Source organism: Phymastichus coffea, unplaced genomic scaffold, assembly GCF_024137745.1.
Source record: "Phymastichus coffea isolate CEN01 unplaced genomic scaffold, Cenicafe_Pcof_1.1 PCOF00001, whole genome shotgun sequence".
Classification (NCBI taxonomy): Eukaryota; Metazoa; Arthropoda; class Insecta; order Hymenoptera; family Eulophidae; genus Phymastichus; species Phymastichus coffea.
Window position 1 is genome coordinate 3624707 of NW_026706812.1, and position 25555 is coordinate 3650261.

Here is a 25555-nt window from a genome sequence, read left to right on the forward strand (position 1 = left end):
TCCGAGAATGGGCCGAAATAGGGCTTGAGATCCTTAGCGTGGACCAGCTCGGGCAATTCTTCCTGCTGGTTACCGAGGCGGTAGGTATTAGTCCCACATACCTCCTCTATAACATATGGACCAGCATACTTCGGCGCCAACTTCGCCGAAACGCCCTGAGCTGCGGAAGACAAGATACGGTTCCGCTTCCACACCCAGTCCCCAACCCTAAAGTCGGCTTGGCGTCTCCTCCTGTTGTAGTAGACCGCCTGACGGATCGCCTCCTTCCTGGACTTAGAGCCAGCGCGTTCCCATAAGTTGGGTAACTGGCGCATGTGCTCACCCCATTCGGTCAATTCTTGGCCCTCAGAAGCTTCCCGGGCCAACTGATCCTGGGCTCTCCTAAAGGTCGAGGGGGGAGTGGGCTGTCGTCCGAAGACTAGCATAGCCGGACTATAGCCTGTCGCGCTATGAGTTGCCGAGTTCAACGCGAAGTTGAACTCTGGCAGGTGCTCATCCCAGCTCTTATGGTCCCGCTCCACGTAAGACATGAGCATGGCCTTGAGGGTTTTGTTCACTCGCTCTGTAGGGTTTGCCTATGGGTGGTAAACTGGAGTAAGGGCGCGCCGGATGCCGTTCCTCAGCAAATAGGCATCGACCTCCTGATTTTTATATTCGGTCCCGTTGTCCGAAAGAAATATCTCGGGCGCGCCGAACCTGGTTACCACCCTCCCATGCAATTCCCGCACGATGGTCCTTCCATTGGCCTTGCGTACGGGTACACACTCCACCCACCGAGTGAACAGGTCTAGAAAGACCAAAATATATTTAAACCCTCTTGAGCTCTTTGGGAATGGGCCAGTAATATCACTGGCCACCACCTGCCAGGGTCACGAGACCTCTCGTCGACCCATCAGTCCGCAAGGCGGCCTTTGTTCCGCCTTGCACTGTTGGCAAACCGGGCAACTCCTACCGTACTCTCTGACCTGCTCGTACATCTTTGGCCAGAAATACAGGTGCTTAGCCCGGGAGAACGTCATAGCGACCCTTACATCTTTCGTGATTCCCCCTACCGTGAAGGGGAAAATTACATGACCCAAGATGGGACATGGGCGACCATCGGCGGCTTTGCTTCTCCCACACGCGTTACATCCAGGCCCAGCCCCATGTCCGATGCCAATCTAAGCCCGAGTTGACCCATTACCGTCGATGAGGCCCCGGTATCGTAGAGTGCCCTCAACTTGTAAGCACCTATGTTCACCTGAAGCCACCATCTGGTCTTATCCTCGGGATTATACCTGCGGGGAGCTTTCTCCGTCCCTTTTTCCTCCGTGGTCCGGAGGCTTTCACGGCTCCTCTTGCCTTGGGACGCCGCTACTCGCGTCGACGTGCTCTCACCCGCTGGTTTCTGGGTCGCCGGCGTATCCTCTGGAGCGTCAGGTGGTCTCCTGGAACTTTTGGGTCTGACGGTCTCCTCTCCAACCCATTCAAACCCCTGCTCCACCACCTGAATCTGACCTCCATACCCTTCGAGAATACAAAATGCCCGGTTACCAAGATCAGGCATCTGTTCGGTCGCTGTCGCTTCCAACGCCCCCGCACTGCCAGGTCTCGTGGGGACTGATATCCCTGGCGAGACCTTCCTGAACCCTGGGGTCGCTGACGGGCCCCTGCCACGTTCAAGCGACCCGCGACGAGAGGTCACCTTCACTGGGGACGCGGAGGGGACCTCCGTCCTCCGTTTCCCTGCCCGTTTCCCTTGTTGCAATCTGGGCAGTACCTCCTGGTGAAGCCTAGCTTGCCGCAAGATGAGCACTTGATTGGTTGGGAGAAATCTATTTTTCTCCGCTGACCCTCTCGTCGCTGGCCAGGAGACCCAGGGGGGGTTTTATTCCTCCCCTTTTCTTGCGGCCGACCCCTCGGCCGCTTGGGAGAGTTAGCCTTCCTCTCCTTAAAGTACCGGTCCATTTCGCGTCGCCGTGTCACAATCTGCGACGACAGATCTTCAATGCGGTCTGTCGCCTGCGTTGCGGCGATTGTGGACCGGTCCTCGGGTTTCCTGGCCTGGGTTTTGACCGGTGACTCGGGTTGCAGCTGTTCCCTACCCCGAGGTTTGTTGGACATGGCCGCCGTTCGGGGTCCTGCCCGGGGCGGTGGTGCCTTTGCTGATACCCCCATGTGCTCGGGGTATATCGTGGACGTAGGCTCCAGCCTGGTCCTCGGGCGCTCGTCGTCCCACTAAGCGGTCTCGATTTCAGTCGCCCGGGAGTGAAATTCGTCCACGTTGGAGAACGCGTTCCTCCTCAACTGCATTCGGATGGCGGGCAGGAGATTTGCGTATAGCAAATCTAATTGTCGCTGCTCTGGTAACGGCGGGCGTAGTTGGGCCAGCATGAAGAGGAGGTGGCAGGCGTACTCTCGTACCAACTCTCCTTTCTCCTGGTACCGTGCTTGAGCCTCTTGCAGCAATCTTTGTTGCTGCAGCTCACTCGACCCAAACCAACGTCGAGCGCCAGCTACGAAGTCGGCGTAACTCCTCCACTTAAACTTGTTAAGCTCGTACCAGGTCCTCGCAACACCTTCGAGAAGCTCTGATACCGAGCACAAGATTTCGCCGTCCGTTAGCCCGGAGCCCGCGCGTAGATCCTCCAGTCTTGACAAGAAGGTGTCCACGCTCTCTGAAGCCGTACCTGAGTATCGCAGCTTCCATCCTCGGACTATCCAACCCACATCCCGAGTCGCATAGTATCCTGACGCCGCATTGGTGTCATACCAGGCGGATCCTTCCGGGATCGCCTGCTCCTCACCCCTGTCGGCGTCTCTTGGTCCTCTTCGCAGTGGCTGCTCCATCCGTAAAGGCACTTGCCTTTGGGGAGCCTCTCGAGGTTCGCCAGGGGTCGGTCGCTGGGGTTCCGGTGTACTTCCTGGTACCCTCGGGTCGTAGTGACACGTATACGTGGACTGGAAATCCACGGTTCTTCTGGGCCGCTCCGGTATCGTAGTTTGTCGATTGGTGGGGTCCCTGTTCATCAACTGCTGGACCTCCACCAGCAGGGCGGTCACCTGTTCGCTCCACCGCGCGCATACCAGGTCGTGCCTTTCCAGCATCTCTAATATGCGGTCAATCCCGACACGGTTGCGCTCGATTTCATCCTTTAATCGCTCGGTCACGCACCGCTCCTCCTCTTCTTCTTGAGGTTGTAGCTCCGCGTTCTCGAAACGACGAGCTCTTCGCCTATCTGGTGATCCGGTGGAACCCTTGTGTTCACTACTGACCCCCTCCGAGGGCCCCTTGACCTCGCCGGTCCTCCCTTCCTCTACGGGCTCTCGCTCCCCCATCTCGCTCCGACTATCCTCCTCTAGGTTGTCGAAGACCGCGAGAGTCCGCGTCAGGTTCGCCTCTACTGCTTCGTCTCTCTCTAGCAGCATGAGCGGGTGGGCGACGAGGTCTTCGGCATCAGCTGCCTCTAGTTCTTGTCGCCTGATCTCGAGCCACCTCTCTCGGCTTCTTCGTCTCCGTTCCGCCGCCTCCCTATCCAACGCTGCTCCTTGGAAGTCCAGGTCGATATATTCGCCTAACAACCAATATGCTAGCCGAACTGCCTGCATCAGCTTGGGACCGTCTGTACGCAACTCCAGTTGCGTCAGGTATTTATCCAGCTGTGTCGAAGGCAGCTCCGATGCCCACCGGGTTATCGCGTCCGCGGTATCCTCCATATCGCCTATGCTGGGGCGTAGGTGATGGTTGAGGTTAATTTACCTACTCAACCACTACCGCCTCCTATCGTCCAAGGCGCGAGCGGGGTGTTGCGATTTTTATCGGCAACTGTTCCTCTACGCTTTAACTTACAAGGCAACAACCCACGGGTGCCGCGTACCCTAAGGAAGTACGAACTTCCACTCGCAACTACCTGCGTATAGGTGGAGACTAACTGTTTGCTAGCTCCACCGGGTTAGTAAATCTAACCCTACACACACCCCAATTGCGTGCTCTGCAGGTATTGTCGCTCGGTGACTAACCCCCACCTAAATGTTCTGAGGTGTGGATAACCACTTGAAAGAAAACGAAAAAAAACAACAATTTGTCACCCCTTTTATTTCGTTTCGGCGACTCTGGACGTCTCTTCGACCCTTAGGGTTAGTGTGCTCTCGGCTCACAAAAGCAGATGTTATTAGGTCGGAGAGGCGTCTTTTCCCCACTGCAGAGCACGTGCCGAACGAGCCACGCGTTCTTTTACCCGTTCGCACCTTAATACGCACGCGCGCAAACGTCTCTCTCTCCCGTGCGTCGCTCTCTCTTTCGTGCAAATCGACTCCCCTTGTGTGAGTCCTAATATCTGTTGGGCGCCATGTGACAGGCCGCCGTTTAACCTGTGATCTATTAATTGTATTACTTCGGTCAAACGACGCCTTGTTAGCTACGTGCCGTAAGCACGTTAACCTACCTTATCCGGGAGTGCGCCTGCGCAGAGTTCCCTCGCCAATCCTTAGCAGCGCTCCTACGGCCGCCGCTGGAAACGCGGTTTGCAATTCGCTTCTATCGGTATCCGCACGATCCGTGCTATGCTACCGGCTTATTCGTATCGAATGTCAACAAACATGCATTTCGGACAAAGGAAAGACAAAACAATAATTCTGTTAAGAACAACTATTGATCGCTTTATTCAAATTAACCAAATACACGGGGGATTTGCCGAGAGACTCACGCACGCTAATTCGATTGACAATGCAAGCGAAGGGAGAGAGAGAGAAAAACTCGCGACCGTCGCGGACTAAACGCTCGCACGCTTTAAACAATTTCACCGCGCACGCTGCCCGGGAACGCCTACAAACAACAATAAATAATCTTGAGCACCTACCGCGGAGTTGTCGGGGACACGGTGGCCAACCGTATCCAATTGCGCAAGAATCTGTTGTTGCTACTGCACCCGTTGATCCGCTGAGGTTACCGTGCTACTCGCTGCTATTGATGTTGTTGTTGTTGGTGTTGTTGCCGTGGGCGCGCACGCTTACTCGCACACGCACTCTTCACTCCACCCACCGTAATAAAGTTCACTACTCCCTGGATCACTTGAAGGATGCAAAACACGGGGTTCGTAATTCGTCGTTACGCTCTAATGCTGCCAGACTGAATGCCACAGTCATACTGACTACCGAACTCTCCCCTCCCGGTCATTACCCCTACGCGCCCTCTCTCTCTCTCGAACCGATCGCGGCTATTCCGCTCAGCCGCTTATTAACCTAAGCGAGTCGAACGATTTTCGGTAATCGTTGCAATACATAAAAAAGTAATATTTAGAAGTTAGCCAAAAATATTATTCGTAATTAAAAAATTCATCGAAACATTCAAACATTTTTTCTGACTTCATTTTCGATCCAAAAAATCTAAAAAAACCAGGCTCTTTTGTACAATAGTATACACCATCATGAATTTGTTCAGATTTTTTCGAGCAAACAGTGAAGCAAAAGAAAAATATATTTTGAAAAAACACATTTTTTATCATTGTAGGGTCCTATTACCATCTAGGGGCTAAAAATTTAGCTGAAGAAGTTTTCAAGTATGTCCTTTCGAATAACCGACTCAAAATAAAAATACAGGCAGATGCAATTTTAACATCCTTATCTCGCTATAGTAGTTATAGTTTTTATCTTTCACATACAATCTTTGGGATTTGACATTTGTTATAAATTTATAAAGTCAATAAAATATACGTCTTTAAATGAATTTCTTTCTCGCTATTGAGAGCGATTCAAAAGAACTCAAGTAATGGCTCATAGTACCAAGAAAATACAGAAATTCCTGTACACATCCACATTAAGTAAAAATAATTGTTTTGGTGGAGATTATTTATATTAAATTTAAATATGGAATTATTTGCAGATTTGACGGTGTCACGTCGATGTTGTATCACTCAAGAGGAATGGGCCAGGGATTTAGTGGACATTATGATGAATATTATGGATTAAATGTTGATGTTGAAGGTGTTGTTTATCTGATGCTAGCTAATCACATGCTTCACGAACTTTATCCTGAATTAATAACAATAGCGGAAGATGTCAGTGGCATGCCAGGTTTATGTAGGTACGTATTTCATTTTTATTTAACATTTCAAGTAAAGGAAAGAAAATATTTCCACAAATCAAAGAAAGCACAATATATTTAAAAAAAAAAATTATATTTTAATGGATTAATTTTATGCTTCTTATGAATATTGAGCACCAAGATTAATGCGTACAGATATCTGATTTACTTCTGTAGCATTCACAACAAATGTAGTTCTTGAAATAATAATAATAATAATAAATTTCAATGTTTTTAATTTCGCAATATTTAGTATTCTACATATGTCACGAGAGCGAGCGTTACGCTTGCTCTTGCTCAGTATTTTTCATCTTTCCTCTCTCTCGGCGGGGCATAGTGGACAGCGTTGGGGCGCATTTATAATGCGCCTAATGCGTAGCCTTTGGAACAGAGCTACTCTGGAACAGAGACAAGGAGAAGCATACCAAATAAATGACCAGTGCTCTTTACCAACATCTCTGCAAGGAACGTTCCTGGGGAAGAAGTCGGCTAAGCATTGACCCCAGCAACGGTCAGCATCACCATCCGCAAGGCGCAGCCAGGCCTCCCCAACTTCCAGTACAGTCAGAAAGGTCAAGGCCATTTTTATCTTTTCTCCCTCTCTCTCTGTCTGTCTGTCTGTGTCTGTCTGTCCGTCTGTCTCTCTCTCTCTTTCTCTCTCTCTTTCTGTCTGTCTGTCTCTCTCTCTCTCTCTCTCTCTCTTTGGCGATACGGCGTTTGAGTGAAAGTCAGGTAGATGGCAAGGCATTAGCGCGCCGGCTACCTGCTGGTAATTACACGGCCAGCGTATTAGTGTAAGATAGCGATTCGTCAAGGTGATCTTTTACCGGGCGATTTCGTTTAGCGTAATTAGGTAGGCTAAGTCGGTTTGTCGCCAAGGCGGTTACCTGCCAGGTACGTCCATATGGTTAGAACTCCTGATGCACCACGCCATGGTAATCGAAGAAAACAGTGAGCAAAACTTTGACATTTGATCGAACTTGGCGTGCTTTTTTCGGTCTTGGCTCATCTGGGCTCTTCCATTGGGACGATTGGACTTTGGTTTCGATATCATAACCATATACCTATGATTCGTCACCAGTTATGACCCTTTTGAGTAAATCTGGGTCGTCGTTGACGTCATTCAACAGTTCTTGAGCGATGCTCATGCGACGGTTCTTTTGGTCAAAATTTAGCAATTTCGGAACAAACTTCGCTAACACACGACTCATGCCCAAAACGTTAGAAAAAATTTCATGGCACGAACCAAGCGATATACCAACATCCTCAGCAACTTCTCTGATAGTGATTCGACGATATTCCAGAACAATTTTCTTCACTGCTTGAACGTTTTCATCAATTGTTGACGTGCTTGGGCGTCCAAAGCGAGGCTCGTCATTGGCATCTTCCCGGCCATCTTGGAAGAGTTTGTATCACTTGTAAACATTTTTTTTACTCAGAACAGTTTCACTGTATGTCACCGTCAACATTTCAAGTGTTTCGGAGCACTTTATTTTATTTTTTACACAAAATTTGATGCAAATCCTTTGATCCATATTTCTTGATAGCAAGAAATCGCCGAGCACACAAAACACTTATAACCTATACGCCTCTCACAACCAAACAAAAAATACTATACACTTGAAACTTGGTACAGATGTTAGGGAAGAGTGTACCAACATAACAAAACAAAAAAATCGATAATCGAAAGTATGTTGCCCGTGAAATTTGAAAAGTCACCTTACTTTTTGAACACACCTCGTACATCGTCCCGATGAAGTCAACTGATCAAGTTGCTCCAAGAAAAGAATTTAGCCAAGTTATTCTTTGGGCCTCTTCAAGATACAGTTATTGGATAACTATACAGGGTGATTCAAAAACATATGTAACTAATAATTCCATTCGATTCGTCTCGAAAAATTAATTTAGAATTGTGTTCTTAGTTTTGCGATTAAATAATTAGGTAATTAGATAATTAGCTTCAAAGACCGTCCAATCAGCGCACAGCTTTAGAAGAACGGGCGCTTGGTGGCGAGCGCGGAGCAGTGACGGGAGGGGGGCAGCGGCGCGCGCCGTATACGTATTCATTGATTGAACTCGTATCAATAAAAAGAACGGTTCAATACCGATTGACTAATAACAATGATGCACGTGAAAGCTTTTGTGTTTATTTTGCAAAATAGATTATTTAGTATTCGTGGTCGACGAATTCAAACTCGCTGTCTTAATTAAGAATTATGTTCATTTAATGCTGAAAATCGCTGTGATCGGCTACTACATCATTGCTTTTATTTGCGTTTGAGAAAATTGAGATCAATAGGTAGAGGCGTACAGTGTGTTTCCAATTAGCTTGGTTATACGTTTTTTCAAGATTAAGAAATAAAATAATAATAAATAAATACTGACAACCCTCGGCTAAAAATTTCCATTTGGGAAATTCACTCCTGATGTGTCATCACACTTGGAACAAAGTTTCCATTCGCGTGTGCGAGACGATTTACACTAGTCACACACAGGAAATCCATCCTAAAATTTCTCACGCGTGCGAATCGTATCACATCTAAATTTGAGACAATGGGTGAGACTCTAATAGAGCATGAAATAGAAGGAGCTTTAAATCTCCGAGAAAAAACGCGTTTTGGCAAGTAGGCGTCTCGTAAACAAAAATGCCGTCAAAGGTGCCAAAGTCAAAGGCTGCTCGGAGAGAGTAGTGGATGTGGCGAAGATGCGGATTTTGAGAAGAATAAACGAAATGGGAGATGAGGCTGGGGGGGCATGAGGGCAGACGAACGCAGTGCGACCTAAGAAATTAGACGGACGGTGGGAGGGATTCGTCGAAATAAGTCGGACGAGCGGAAGACAAGGTTTAGAAAGACGGACGAGTGGAGGGCAAGGTGTAATAAGACGGATGAGCGGAGGGCAGAGTATAAAAAGAGGGACGAGCGGAGGGCTGGGTGAAATAAGACGGACGAGCGGAGGGCTGCGTCTAAAAGGGCAGACGAGCAAAGGGCTACGTCGAAAAGGGCAGACGAGCTGGGGGCTGGGCGGAATAGGGCGGACGAGCGGAGGGTTGCGTCGAATTGAGATAGACGGAGGGAGGTATTCGTCGAAATAAGATTGATGAGCGGAGGGCTACGTCGAAATAAGATTGACGAGCGGAGGGCTACGTCGAAATTAGACGGACGGTGAAAGGGAGACATCGAAATAAGACGGACGGGCAGAGGGCAGCGTCGTGAATGGTAGATGAGCACTGGGCTACGATGAAAAAAGCATGCGAGCGGAGGACGGTGTGAAATAGGGCGGATGAGCGGACAACAACGTTAAACAGGTCGGACGAGCAGAGGGCTGTGTGCAATAGGACGGACGAGCGGAGGGCTGTGTGAAATAGGGCAGAGGAGCGGTGGGCTGCATCCTGAAGCCTAGTGTGGCCTCAGAGGAAATGCAGGCGAAGTCGGAGTTTTGTAACAAGCTTAAGACTAGCGCAGACTGCCCTTGCAATAGATTTGGACGGAATTCAGGCTCGGGAAAAAGGGCTATGCATAGTGAGTAATAAGTAAAAACAAATGAGCACCTCTCCGGGGTACATGCGATTTTTGTGTTAATTGTTTGTGGAAAAAATTACAAATAAAAATAATTGCGAAAGAAGAAAGTTTTTATATTAATGTCACGTATACTGCGTACCCATCCATACTAACCACCATAAAAATTTGTCGGAAAATGATCGGCGCGTATTTATTTATTTGTAAGCAGAAGATTTCAACCCGTGTAAACAACGATGCTTAAAGACGTAACTCGGTTTTAGAAAATTAGTACCCGGCATAACAGCGTAAACTCGGCAAGCTTTTCAATTTGAATGAAGGATACGGGCAAACTCATGAAACTAAATTCACCATCGTATTCTTCGTAAGAAAACTACGTTAAAGTCATGTACGTATATGAGTTGAAAAAAACGTTTCATGGATTGTCGAGGAATTCGGAGGAAAACTTTCGCCTGTGGATCGATCGCCGTATGGAATTTGCTTTGTTGATATTCTTAGACTTTCAAATAATTTTTTTAACACTGTGATACGTGTTTTTCAAGTATTATTTATCGCAGAACACTATGGTATAATTTGTTGCAAAACTGAACTGCAAATTGCTAGAAACGATAATTCCAATTTGTCAGAAAATTTTTTTGATTTATTAAAGGGTTTTTGGTTCTAGTTCTATTTTTTCAAACTATACAACAAATATAATTAAACCATCGTATTCTATAGCTGTAAAAATTACATCGAAAACCGGTATCGAATTGTTATAAATAATTTTAGGAACCCTCGAATATTCTACAAATAAAAGTACCATATACTGATTAACTGAAATAGCAGCGTAACTCACCCATCATATCAACACAAACGAGCTTTTACAAATTGGTGAATCTACCATTCGAAAAGTTCTGTACAATTGATTTTTTTTGCAAAATATCAGTTAAACATAATTTCCCAATTTTTGCAATTATTTGAACTTTAAACTCGAATATCTCAAAAACACGAATGACGGTTATGGCTGGATGCCACAGAAATAACTGTAGATATGTACAGATACATGTCAAAAGTTTATTAAGAGTAAATGGAGAAGTCAGTTACATCAGTCAATGCTTTGATTTTCATGTGTGCATCATTTTCTTTGTGAAATGTTCTCATGTACTCTTTAAAAAGCTCTTTATCGGCAGCTTTTTCATAGAGCTGCAAGTGATTTTTCAGTTCAAACGGATAGCAATTTCTTTTGTAACATTTGTACGAGGTATTCGTGCCATTGTAAAATATTATTTTCAGAGACCCCGCATCAACTCTATCAATTTTGCCGGGCAAAATATCATACGTGCCGTATTTTGCCCATACGATTTGCCCCGATACAAAATCCTTCGTGGATTGACGACCAATTTTTTTCTTTGAATTTTGATTAGTAGCTGCGGGTGGAGCACCTCTTTCTAGCGGCAATGATGGATCCGCCATGCTTGACGTCTAAAACATTTTTTTTTAATTATTTTAAGGACTAACTAATGTTTCAAACTGAAAAATTCAAAAAAAGCGCGGCAAAGCTGAATTTTAAAAAAAAATATAGCTTTGTGTTTGTATGTCCTTATTAGGTGTACAATTGATATTTTGAAACTTGTGACAAAGAAAAACAAAACTTATTTTGAGTATTTTGAGCTGAAAAAAGTCCTGAGTCGATATTTTTGTTAGAATAGTTTCTTCGCAGCAATAAACAAAGGTCTCAATTTTCACTTCGAGACGGACTGAAACTCTATTGGCATTACTTTGGCCGGTTCCGTATCAATGATTCAATTTTCATGAGAATTTGTAGAGAGACTCTCGATTGGTGCATTAGTCCTCAAAGGATTGGAGTTGATCGAAGCTGGCAATTGCATTCCTTCAGGTGGCAAGGATTCGTTGTCCAAAGTGTTGATACGTGAAAGCGACTATCTTCTATAAAACAACATAAAAAACGATCATTGCCTAATAAGTATTATCCTCACCATAATCACTAAAACAACGTTCGAGATGCAGTCCATGGTCGTCAATGAGATGGTTATACGTTAGTGTTTATGCGTGGAAATAAATGCATTTTCCGCGGTCTTTCGTGTTCAACTTCCTTGTAAAAAATAAATCGCTATTAGGCTGAACCAAAAAAAGGGAGATATATGTCGTAGATTCTACTTTTTCATAGTCTTCTATAAAATTTTTTTATCAATTTTTTTCTCAATAAAATTGTAATCTCAAAGTATTGATATAAAAACTACAAGCAACAGAAATAAATTAAAATTTTTAAAAAAGCAGATTTCTTCATTAGTAAATTGTTTGTGAACACTTACAAATACGCACACTAATTTAGGAATTTTAATTTTCACAAGATAAAATTATTGAAACGCTTTTATGAATAATTCGGCGACGTCGGCTGAAGGCACAATGCGTTTATTCATAAAGGCATTTTTAAGTTTTTTCTTATGAAAATTAAAGTTCAAAATTGATATCCGTATTCTTAAAGCGTCAATAATCAATGTGTAATGAAAAAATGAAAAAAATTATCTTTTCTGGAAATTTAGAATACCTATTTGTAGTCTTACGTTTGTTCATTAGTACTTTTGAAGTTATAATTTTGTATGAAGAAACAAAACTACGAAATAAAGATTGTAAAAACTAAAATTTACGAAGAATATTTCCTACTTTTTTTTTGTTCAAGCCATCAGTATTTCATCTTTCACGACCGAATCGAAAACGAGAAACCGCGCGTAGAGACTATTGAGTAATCTTCACTCGACGTCCGGCGTATGCAACTCGAATATCGTTTAGTAGTTCACTGATGCCTTACAAAGATCGACCATCATAATCAAAATCAGCGTTGCTGCGCTGCTCCGTTGCCAAAGAACACAACTGGGATACATTGCTCAATGAAGATATAATTTTTCTGTCTTCTTCTCCCCATACTTAGTATAGGCGATTGCGAAAGACCCGATGTGCTGATTTCACTTCTAACCGCGGTAGCAGATGGTAGAGAAGGTGGTATAATAATATTTATAGGGTTGAAAAATACTCGTGAGCTTACGGATTTATATTGTTTATAGAAAAATTTTTTGGAGGTGACCGGATTCTGTTCCTACTGACTTTTATGAGTGTGGGAGGTGATGGAGGATCCAGAAAATTATTTTCTTTTTGAGCCATATCAGCACTAGACGCACTTGATGTTTCACTGATTGTAAAAAGAGAAAATAATTATAAAATAGAGGAATCATTTTCAGTTATGATTGAGATTATACTTTGTGTGTATACGTGCGTGCACGCACATAACGAAATTTACAAAAAATTTAACTTTTCTGAAGAATGGAATTGAAATAAATGTTTTTAACGCTAGAGCTTCCGGACTTTTATGCCTTATTGCTTAAAAAAATACTCATGAAAATTTGAAAAGTAACTGGCAACTTTTTTTCTGGGCTTTTAAATAAAAAGTTGACACGGGCACGCCCTCCTATACAATTTTATTTTACAATCAAATTGCATACGAGGTGTGTTCAAAAAATAACGAGAATTTTCGTTTTATGAAAAAAATATTTATTTATTCATCTACATTAATGTTGTCGCCTTCAAAGTAGTCCCCTTCGGATACAATACACTTATGCCAACGCTTTTTCCAATCCTCGAAACACTTTTGAAACTCGATCTTTGTAATAGCTTTTAGCTCTTTCAGCGATTCGCTTTTAATGTCATCTATGCTTGTAAAACGACGGCCTTTTAATGTTCTCTTTATTTTTGGAAATAGAAAAAAGTCACATGGAGCCATATCTGGCGAATATGGAGGCTGAGGCATCGTTACAGTTTCGTTTTTGGCCAAAAATTCACGAACAAGCAATGAAGTGTGAGCAGGCGCATTATCGTGGTGCAAAAGCCATGAATTGTTTTGCCACAAATCCGGGCGTTTTTTTCGGATTGCTTCACGCAAACGACGTTGAACTTGTATGTAGTACTGCTTATTGATTGTTTGACCTTGTGGCAAGAATTCATAATGCACTATGCCATTAAAATCGAAGAACACAGTGAGCATAACCTTCACATTCGACCGCACTTGTCGAGCCTTTTTCGGTCTTGGCGATCCAGAATGCCTCCACTGGGACGATTGAGCCTTAGTTTCGACATCATATCCGTAAACCCATGTTTCGTCACCTCTTATAACACGTTTTAGTAGTTCTGCATCGTTATTGACTTCATTTAGCGACTCCTGAGCAACTTCCATTCGCCGCTGTTTTTGTTCGAAATTCAACAATTTTGGAACGAATTTTGCTGCCACACGTTTCATACCCAAAACATTCGAAAAAATTTGATGGCATGAGCCAACTGATATGCCAACATCATCAGCGACTTCTCTGATTGTGATTCGGCGATCGTTCATAACCATTTCTTTCACTTTTTTCACGTTTTCATCGGTTGTTGATGTGCTTGGGCGTCCGGGTCGTTCGTCATCTTCAACGTTTTCGTGGCCATCTTGGAAACGCTTATACCACTCATAAATCCTTGCTTTACTCATAGCAGACTCACTATATGCCTTTGTTAACGTTTGACAAACTTTACTACACTTTATTTCATTTTTTACGCAAAATTTAATACAAATTCTTTGATCCATTTTTTTTCACAAACGAAAATCGCCGAGCTCGAAAAACACGTCTAACGTTAGCGGCTGCCACTTAAAAAGTAAGCAATGAATATTGCTGAAAATTTTATCGTACTTCAGGGGCATGTGTACCAACATAATAAAAAAAAATTTTATACAAGCGGACTCTCCAAACCCGCGAAATTTGAAAATTCTCGTTACTTTTTGAACACACCTCGTACATGATCTACGATAAACTGAATGCTGCTCTACGTTCGCGCCCCCTTTTATCTTTCTCTCAGACAAGGCACACACTCACACACTCATACACACACACACACACACACGCAAGCACGCACGCACGCAAGCACGCAAGTGGGAAACTCGAGCCACGGCCGTGTACATACGCAACCCTATCACGCAACGCTCCCGCCTACACTTCGGCTCGTGTCCAAAAGGTTAAGAGCTGATTTGTGCAGGCTGAATACTTTTTCAGGGACCACAAGTAGCCGAAGTATTAACTCGAGAAGGGAACTTCCCGAGAGTGGAGTCTTTAGTTACTTAACGCCTCGTGCGCCCCATAAATGTCAGTTCCTCGCGGGACTCACCACTCTCCGGGTGGCCTGGAACTGACGCTTGAGCACAGCCTCGCAGCTCCAAAGCCGCCCCCGTGGTCGAGTCCTGCACCTCCGGGCAACCGTGAGCTGTCCCTAGAGCTATTTCCCCTCGCAGCTCCTGTTGCCCCGAGCTCGATCACGCTGAGCTTGTGAACCTTGCAGCCGAGTTAGGGCGACCACGTGCCAGTACAGAATACTTGCACCCCTGTTTATTTTCAATCTACACACACCGTCCTCATCCCGCACGACTCGGGCTCATGTTCGCTGACCCACACCGCTAGCCGCGGTAGCACAAGGACCTTTCCGCCACCCAGGACGAGAGCAGCAACACCGCCGCCGGAGCAGCAGCGGCGAGTGTAGAATCAGTGCTCACCCTCTCGCTTACCTCCGCGATCATGCCCGCGTTAATGCCCAAAACCCGGGCGTAACGCAATGTCATATTTTTTAAAAATTATTAGCGATTTTGCCCTTCTTGAGTCGTTGGTGAGTGTCCCATCATCAAAAGCACCATCGTATTCTACATTAAAAATTACATGGAAATCATCTATCATAAGTTATGAAAATAGTGTTTGATGTTCATGAAATTAGGAATAAGCGCATATCTATCACTTACCAATAGCTAAAAAAGTGCAAAACCGGTGAATAGTTTTTAAAAAATAGGACTTTTTTCATTTAAAAAGGGAAAAAATGTAGTTACTAGTTACTTTTTTAATGTTTACGAGTATTTTCTGTCCCTATAAATGCTAAGCACTAAGGCGAAAAAAGTCCGGAAGCTCTAGCATTGAACATTTTTTTTCATTTCCATTATTCAAAGAAGTGCATTTTTTGACAATTTTGAGTGTCTTGGGTGCGTGCTTTTTGCAATTCGTTCCGCGGGAGTGTTTGCGTGCGTGCTTTTTGCAATTCGTAAATTGTTACCGATCCTCTTCGACCAGTGAGGGTCCAGCCGATTGCTTCTTTGCCTTTTTTGTTCCCACAGTTCTGTTAGACATACACGAATATAATTTTGTATCTGGTGTGACAACGCCATGAGAATTTTGAAAGGAGAGTAGTGCATCTATATTTTTTCCTTCTCTTCTCAACCAGTTTCTGAAAACGTTCACCCAAGGATCGTTCGCAGATAACTTGCAGCCATATATTTTTTCTAATGCTCACACTGCCTTGTGCAAACCAATATTTCTTGGATCTTGGTTTATGTTATGTTGACTATACAAACTGAAAAAAAAATGTAATATTCACATTACGAATACGGAAGCTGAGAATAAAGCTTCAAAATTTTCGAAGATTAGAGAAAGAAAACTGTCTGACTTTTTTTATATGTTAAACTTGAAAGTATTCAGCATGAATTTTTTCAGTGTTTTTTTCCGTTGAAATATTAATGGAAAAAAATGACAAAGTAAGTTGCTCATATACGGGCTTTTACGAAGAGCAAAATAAACAAAACGAATTGATAGAGTGTAAAATCTTTAATAATTGAGAGATCGTTTTCGAAAACGATGCCAAGAAAGAATAAATATTATGAAAACCGTCTACGACGTTAGAATCGCGATTTCCGTTGAAAATCATTATTAAATAATTAAAACGCGAGTGAAAATTATTGGTTGTCCGGAAAGGTGCGCGGGGAGCATAGCGACGCGCACGGCCAGAGCGGACCCCTGGTCCTGCCCCTCCCGCGGAACACCATCGAATATACATTAATTTTATATTTAAATTGATGTTCTTTCAGTTGTTTGTTAAAATTTCGTCTCGAAAAATCATAGATTAAGGTAACAATTGTACCTATACAATGTTTTGCGTTACATCACAGCCATGTAATTTAAAAAGTTTATATTTTTTAACAAAGATTTCGATGGGACCTTAAACCAGAAACGAAAGGTTAATGAAGAATTTAGAGTTTTCATTTGAACATCAGGGTTAGCTCTCACGACTAAAAGAATATCAATTTAAACACACAACGATGGAGAGTGGAACAAAATCAAGTTTAATTTAATATTATTTTGAGAGTGCGAGTGTATGTCTGCGCGAGTGCAAGGACATATGCGTGTATTCGGACACGGAAGATTGTGCATTCGCTCACGCACTGCACTTTTGTGTGCGCGCATGCGTGTGTGTACCTACGTATGCGTGCGTGTGTGCGGGCGCGCGTGTGATAAGATTTTACTTACTTTTGCGTGATCATGCGTGCTGCAATGGTTATATCCAACAGCCACACTGGTTTTTCAATGAATCCTCTTACACCACCATGTGACACGAGGAATGATCCTAGACAAAGTGTATCTTGTATAGACACGTGAGAACTTGTGACAGCCTTTCTCAATAGCACTACCTGCCTTGCACTCATCAAGTCCAAATTTACATACTTATCAAGATTGTTTGTCAGAGCAATTTTAAGTTTTAAAAGTTGGTCGAGATGTATGTGAAAATATAAACCACTAAACCTTCCTTCGTTCTTTGACATGACGTTGATGAAAGTTGACTATACCACTTTTAGCCTACTAAAATTATTTCAACTACCGGTTTTACTGCGAAAGTTGTTATGACAGATGTTGAAAATATTTACCCGTTGCCACTGTTGATACCTGTTGCATTAGTTACGAATACATAGTTTTAAGTAACATCGTAGCAACGTTAGTAGTTCTGTCCGTTTTCATTTTTTTCCAAGTTCACTGCCTAAAAAAATTTTTATTTCCACAATTTGACATCTAATTTTGTTATTTCCTGTTGGGACTTTTTGTGTTGTAGTAAATTAAAACTTTTTTTTCGGTTTGTTAACTATCTGATAGTTATTATAAGCTTACAAAACATTTGAAATGAGGTATATTTTTCGCTATTATTGTTGTATGTATGTTAACCATTGGCATTTTTAGAATTTACAAGATATCTTGATGAAACTCGGTATACATGTTCATTTTGCAACTACAATTTTTATAATATCCTCTAACAATGCAAGATCGAATCGTGAAATTAAGGAGAAACGCAAACTCGGCCTCGTGATTTTCCTGAAGAAAGACGCGTCACTCGAAATCGCTAGTTGCTAGCTTTGGTCATAGCGATCTCAACCAAATTTTTAAATAGTCAAAATATGAAATCGCAAAGATTGTATATTTGAAAATTTCATGCAGTTTTACTATTTTTGATACGCCCATTAAGTTTTGACACGAAATAGCGGCTATATCCTAAATAAAAAAACATCGTTGCTCTGCAGCGATACAAACTTCATCATTTTAAGAACTAATTTTTTTAGAATGTGTAATTTAGAAATAAACGAATCGAAATTTCTTGGAAAATTTTCCTGCAATTTCTCGAATCAAACCTTAAACTATGAGATGAGTTTTTTGCAGTAGTTTAAGCTTTTTTGACCAAATGGCAAATAGGCCAAGTAGCTATAGCCTCGAAATCAGCTCAGAAATCCGTGATTTTTTCTTTCCCTTTGCTGTCACAAATTTGTCAATTATCCCAATAGATTGTTGGTAAATTGATCGACACGAAAGATCTCAAGCTTCATTGCATTTTATTACCATTCATTTTTACGGAGATCACCTGACCATCATTTTCAAACCAATAGGAGTAACTTCGTCGTTTTATTTTTCTAGTAATCTTTGATGACCATGAGTTAGAATGATTTTTATAAATAATAAATGACAAAAAAAAGTAGGGTTACTTATTTTGATTAAGTTATAAATAGAACAGTTTGTTTGATAACTTATTTAGTTTAATAAATTTAATAAGTTTAATAAGTTTAATAAATTTAAAACAAGTCGGCCGAAAAAAATTTGAAAAAAATCCATTTTTATTTGTTTGATAGAAAGTTTATTCAAGTTTTGAAGTAGTAGTTAGTTTAAAATAACCTACTATAGTCTAAAAACAGTTTTTCTCAAGTTTTAATTTACAAAAAAATTAATTGATGAATGCATTGGATTTTATAGGAATCTGTTTGTTAAATTTGGATTGCCTACTTGATTTTTCTTTCTTCAAAATGATCCATGTCTATTAGAAGTTTATGAATTTTTTTAGACATTTGGGGTATCAAAAGACGTATATTCAAATAAAATACCTCGGCTACTTTACTTTAAAAAGTACACATTTTTTAACTTTCAAGCTAAACTCTTATGTAAAATTCTAATCGAAAAATTTTGTTAATTCGCATTCATAGAATCTCTCAATTTTTCTAAGTAGCATAGATAATTATACACGATGGTTATTTTGAATATTACTTATACATTCTCAAAACAGATGAAAGAGATGCCCAGAACCGTATTGCGTTCTGTCAATTCTTGCTGAATGAAATAGATGTTGATCCAGGCTTTATGGATCGAATTCTCTGGACTGACGAATCAACATACGTACGGAAGGGAATGTTTAATCAGCACAATGAGCATCAGTGGGCTCATGAAAGTCCGCATGTGGCTCGGGAAGGTAAGTGTTTTGAATAGTTAAAGACCCCATATTCTAAAAAAAATCAATCCCATGAAAATGTTCCTATGCGTGTGCGATTTCTATTGAAAGAAAATTTATTTTTAGGATACGCTTAATAATAAACATTTTTTAAGCATTTTTCAATCACTTTTTATATACCCCCTGCACGAAGACGCGACTCTGCGCACACTTCAAAAAGCAATGGTACTCCAAGTCGCATCTTTGCGTTAGGAAAACCGAAAATGTTAAAAAGATATATCTAAAAATGTATATTATTACGAGTATAATAAAAATAAACTTTCTTCCAATAATACACGCACACACGTAGGGAAATTTTAATCGGATCAGCAGTTTATTTTGGAATACGGGGTCTCCGTACCGGGATCCGTCCGTGAATTTGTCAGTGGGTGCGTTAGTTATGATTTATAAAAAAAAACAGTCTACGATCTCTAGCGATTAACAAAAAAATTTTTCTCTATCGAAATAAAATTTGTATTTATAGGTCTATAAACAATTATTAATGAAAACGTTATTTAGTTCGTTCGAATTCCTTTTTCAGTTTATCCACATGGAGGTCCGTTTGGTGGGTGAATATATTAAATAAATATAGCGATGATTTAAGTGTAAAGGAAAACTTGATGTTTTATTAAAATTAGACTAACTACTACAAATACTTAATAGTAGAGACTTAGTCTACGCAAAGACCGCGTATCTCGCAGAGAGTAGAGATGTAAGCGTGTCGGCAGTTCTAGCGCGAGTGACGATTCACTCGTCATACCTCAGCGAAGACGCTTCCATTGGGCATCGGGGGAAGGTAAGTCCCACCCACAAAGTCCGTGAAAAGGGTAGCTGAGGACCAACGGGAAAGCAGGGTGATGAGACGTGTTTTGTCGCTAACAACAAGGGATTAGCGAGAGCGCAAAGAAATTTTCATTTATTGCGGGCGTGCCATAAAAATCGAAATTCGGCGCGGCAGTTAAGCGGCAGCCGCGCGACAGCTGAACTAAATTATTTTATTGATGCTGAGGAAAAACTGAAAGTGTTAACCAAGTAGATCAACAGATAAAGCACGCCCGCCACACACATTTAAACAACGGGACGATAAAGTCAAAACTGATTCACAGTCCATACATTATTGTGAGTATTAATCTAAATCACGAAGAAAATGTAGTTCGTATATGCATTCGTATTCGCATAAGTGCGAAAGACTATTTAAGAGCAATAATTTTTTGTGAAGCGAGATGTTCATTCGCCGTTTTTAAAAATTATCATGCACTGATACTTTATTTCGTAGTATGAATGTATACCGGGTGTTCCAGACCATCCGTACAGCCTTTTTAAAATCGAAAATTCGTGTTTTTGTGAAAAATGTTTCAGATGAAAGTTGTTTACGACAAAGGGAGCCATCCATCTGTATAATTAGTTTTGACCTTGATCATCGTTTTCAAGGTCATTTGAAGGTCGAATAGTTTTTTTTAAACGGGAACCCCTATTTTTGACACCGAATTCGGAAAGAGCGGGAAATTTTACGTCCAAAACGGTATTTTTAAATTTTTTTTCATGGCCTTGAGAAGGTCGATTTAAGGTCAAATGCTTGAAAAACTGCCTAAAAGCGTTTTTTTAATTTTTAAGATATCGAAAAATGACCTTTACAAAATTTGTTCAGAACAGAGTGGGCCACCCAATGCACCAAAAACCTTTGACCTTTAACCTCATTTTGAAGGTCATTTCAAAATCGAAGTGTTTTTTGTAATGGAAACCCCTCTTTTTGACCCCGGATTCGCACATAGCGCGAAATCCGACGTTTGGATAAGATATTATGTTGACAGCCTTCCGCTCGTGTGCCCTATTTCACCCAGCCCTCTGCCCGTCTGTCTTATTTCGACGTCTCCCCCTCGCCGTCCGTCTAATTTCGACGTAGCCCTCGGCTCGTAAGCCCTTTTAGATGCAGCCCTTCGCGTGTTCGCCTTGTTTCACTCAGCCCTCCGCTCGTCCCTCTTTTTATACTCTGCCCTCCGCTCGTCCGTCTTTTTACACCTTGCCTTCCGCTCGTCCGTCTTATTTCGACGAATCTCTGCCACCGTCCGTCTAATTTCTTAGGTCGCACTGCGTTCGTCTGTCCTCATGCCCCCCAGCCTCATCCCCCGTTTCGTTTATTCTTCTCAAAATCCGCACCTTCGCCACATCCACTACTCTCTCCGAGCAGCCTGGCACCTTTGACTCATTACGGATCTTCTTTCGTATGTCGGTTTTTTAAATGATGAAGTTACCATGCGGAACAGGGCAACGAGAGATTGATTTTAAAAAAAATTATGGAAATTTGTTTTTGGAATTTCTTTTCACCGAAAATTGGCGACGACTTTTATAATTTTCAGATTTTTTATTATTTATAATTCTTAATTCAACTTAGAAAAATTGATGTACACACATTTACGCACTTTATGAAAAGCGTTTCGTTTCCCAAACTACGACTTAAAGTTTTAATAGGTTCTACAATAATCCTAACTATTTTGATAATTGTAGCTTGCTCGTTAGATTGATAATAATATTTCAGCGCAATGTATTGTAGATCTAGTCTTCATTATTGCGATATTTTCTTTATAATTATTATGTACTGGAAATAATTTCATGACTAATGATCATTACTGAAATTCAAATTTCACTTACCTGATTCGAGGCGCCGAGTTGCTGCAAGCCATCGTAGCGACAGCATTTTTGTTTACGAGCCGCCTACTTGCCAAAACGCGTTTTTTCTCGGAGATTTAAAGCTCCATCTATTATAGGCTCTATTAGAGTCTCACCCATAGTCTCAAATTCAGTTGTTATACGATTCGCACGCGTGAGAAATTTTAGGATGGATTTCCTGTATGTGACTAGTGTAAATCGTCTCGCACACGCGAATTGAGACTTTGTTCCAAGTGTGATGACACATCAGGAGTGAATTTCCCACATGGAAATTTTCAGCCGATGGTTGTCAGTATTTATTTATTATTATTTTATTTCTTAATCTTAAAAAAACGTATAACCAAGCTAATTGAAAACACACTGTACGCCTCTACCTATTGATCTCAATTTTTTCAAACGCAAAAATAAGCAATGATGTAGTAGCCGATCACAGCGATTGTCAGCATTAAATGAACATAATTCTTAAGTAAGACAGCGAGTTTGCATTCGACGACCACGAATACTAAATAACCTATTTCGCAAAATAAACACAAAAGCTTTCACGTGCATCATTGTTATTAGTCAATCGGTATTGAACCGTTCTTTTTATTGATACGCGTTCAATCAATAAATACGTATATCAGTATGTAGACACGGGAGCTCCGTGTTGCACGATTGGGTTGAGCACCGCTTGCAATCAGCGGCGGCGCGCGTCGCTGGCCCCCCCTCATTGCTCCGCGCTCGCCACCAAGCGCCCTTTCTTCTAAAGCTGTGCGCTGATTAGCCGATCTTTGAAGCTAATCATCTAATTACCTAATTATTTAATCGAAAAACTAAGAACACAATTCGAAATTAATTTTTCGAGACGAATCGAATGTAATTATTAGTTACATATATTTTTGAATCACCCTGTATATGTTAACATTAAACGATTATTCTTTCATTAAACGATTACTGGATATTGAACTACGGACGTCATTGGATACGTCAGGCCGCAACGAGACAGATCAAGTTTGAATTATAAGTACACGATTACAAGCTGAGAATACATGCGTATGATATTTATGTAAATTATTAATAAGATACACAATTATTAATAATTTGCAAATTGCATATTTTCTCAGCTTGTGAATGTGTACTGATAATTTGATTGAAAAGAATATTTTGGTAAACTAATTTTTTTTATATCCTCTAAATCTTTGAATTTATACTGTAACACAATAATTAAGCGCATAGAGGAATAATCATACTTGATTACTCCCACGAGCCATTCGCTGGGCCCATGCCCAAGCGCCGTGTCATTAATAAATTTTAAGGGGAAGGTGCCGGAGGCTCATTTGCTCTATTGCAAAGGTGACGATGGGCCTCGTCACGAAGTTGGCGGGAAGGGTGATAGTTCGAGTGGAAGGGAATAACGAGCGTACACAGAAATAACTCTCAGTCATCTTCAATTATATTTATTAACCGTTGATGTCTACAAAGATAGAGAAAGAGACGACTTGACCTAAGGAAGGCTACTGGTTGCACCGATGTTGAGGCAGCTGGCAGGTCAACAGCAAGCTGGACTGCAGTCTCCGTTCCCTGGATGAAAATCTCTCCTCGCCAATCTATGCCCAGTGTCATCTCTGTTTCTGGATCTAACTGATTCACAACGAGCGACTTGCAAATCTGTCGCTCTCTACTCTAGCGTACGCGCTTTCGGCCGTCACGGTCGATACTCTCTGATAGAATACCCGAACTCGAACTCTCTGTCTTCACCGCGCGCGTACCGCTCTCGATCCCAATTGGCTCCCACTTACGATGCCGACCTTAGGAATTGCTCCTGAAATAAAGCGTTGCGAGCATCGGTAATGGTTCTAGGCTTCTACTACGTTCGCCACGGCTACAGCGAATGAGCGAGTCGCGAAAGAGAGAGAGCGAGCCAGACAGGGCTTCACAATACAACTATCTCTGGCATGAGCTACCAATCATGCGTGGTAGTGAGTATAAGATTTTTGATCCAACTAGTTTTTCAATTTCAACTTTAGTAAGGCCATGAATCTTGAATAAGTTTTTAGAGCCACCTAAACAGAGTAGATAAATACGTTCTCTATTTTATTCATGTATTTCATCATTATTCAACTTTTATAACACCATGCTTTTTCGACACGCGTTGGAATACTCAATATTTGGAATTCATTTATATTATATACTCTCACTTTATAATTAGTACAAAAACTATATTGTAGACTAAACTATATTGTATATAGTTTTCTTTATTACTATGTATAAAAACTATATTCTAATAAAATTACAAACAAGAGAAAATAGAAATAAATAGCCGCAATACAGATTCCCTTATAAATAATTCTTCGGGGCAAAGGGGAGTTCCTGGAAAGGTGTTCAACCGTTGTGAAGCAGTAGTCCTGCATAACAGATCACGGTGAGCCTCTCCAGCAGACTCAGATAAACAAAGGTCGTTCATCGGTCGCAATCCTATGCACCGCAGAGCACTCGATTGTCGGGAGTCTACAACGCTATGACTGTCACACGTGTAATGATGCTGACTATTGACTAATGGAAAATGAGAGAAGAGAATTCACACTGCATTGATTACCCCAGCTACTACACCTTTCCGTCGAATGGATTCGAGCATCGAAGTTGATGGGGCACTGTACGGTTATATTGCAGAGGTCAGTGATGATCCAACCCTCCAATTTACCAGCCAACAAACCTAGAATTTGGCAGCAATCTGTGGCGTGGAATGCTTCTTATCCTTCTTTCTGGTACCGTCGACGTCTCGCCGAGTCAAATCCTCACACATAACTCACTGTCGCTAACGAGAGTGATTCCGCGAGCAAAATCTTCGCACAATACTTCTACTGAATCTTCACATACAATTCCTCTTTGCTACCAACAGTGACGTTCCAAACCATATTTTCACGTACAATCATCGTTCTTCATCCTTCGCTCTTTTATATATTCTCACTCCTCTTACGGCTGTGTAACTTTAATCCTCTCTAAGTCACCAATCCGTCACTTCAAATCATATAAACGGAGCATTAGTAATACGCTAACGCAATTACATCGATGCCTGAATCAACGATAGCGCGCGCAGACAGCGAGAAGACTACTAAGCGATTTTCCCCGTCACAAGAATACCAAAAATATGTAAATCGATGATCAAAGTGAGAGGAAGATTTTTTCGACAAATCAAAAGTATAAAATTTGCTGAAATATACATATATAAATTACACAGGCCCACAAAAAAAAAAAGTGGTCTGAACAACTGACGGCATAGGTGTATTCCTATGTAATTTTCGACGCTGAATCCAAAAATGCAATAATATTAGGGGGTCCCGCAGGGATTTTTCGAGAAAAACGCAAAAAACCTCTTTTTTTATGACTTTTTTGTGTTTTTTGCGGTTTTCTAAAAAATGAATCATTCAATCGATAATCGAACAACGGATTCGTTTTCTACGGTTGAAAATACATCGAAAACCATGTTCCAGTTATTTTTTTCGTGAATTTATGACCCACGTGAGTTGTTCAAGAAGTACCATTTTTCGAGAAAAGTGCAAAAAAAGTTGATAATTAATGAGTTTTTGCAGGATTTTAGGAAATAGATGAGAATTAAATTATTTAAACAACATTTGGAGAATAGATACGTATTCTCTGAATAAAAATAGGTCGAAACCCATGTTACGGTTATTTTTTTTGT

At 41.6% G+C, this 25555-nt stretch overlaps 1 protein-coding gene across 3 annotated transcripts in view; it reads left to right on the forward strand.

The window, feature by feature from the left end:
* Window positions 1-25555, forward strand: part of LOC131662819 (1,4-alpha-glucan-branching enzyme) — a 588019-nt gene that overhangs the window by 423868 nt on the left and 138596 nt on the right. For all 3 annotated transcript variants that reach the window (XM_058932788.1, XM_058932779.1, XM_058932770.1), the window contains exon 6: window positions 5861-6061. In XM_058932788.1, the coding sequence (XP_058788771.1) occupies window positions 5861-6061 (201 nt within the window). The remainder of the gene's footprint in view (window positions 1-5860; window positions 6062-25555) is intronic.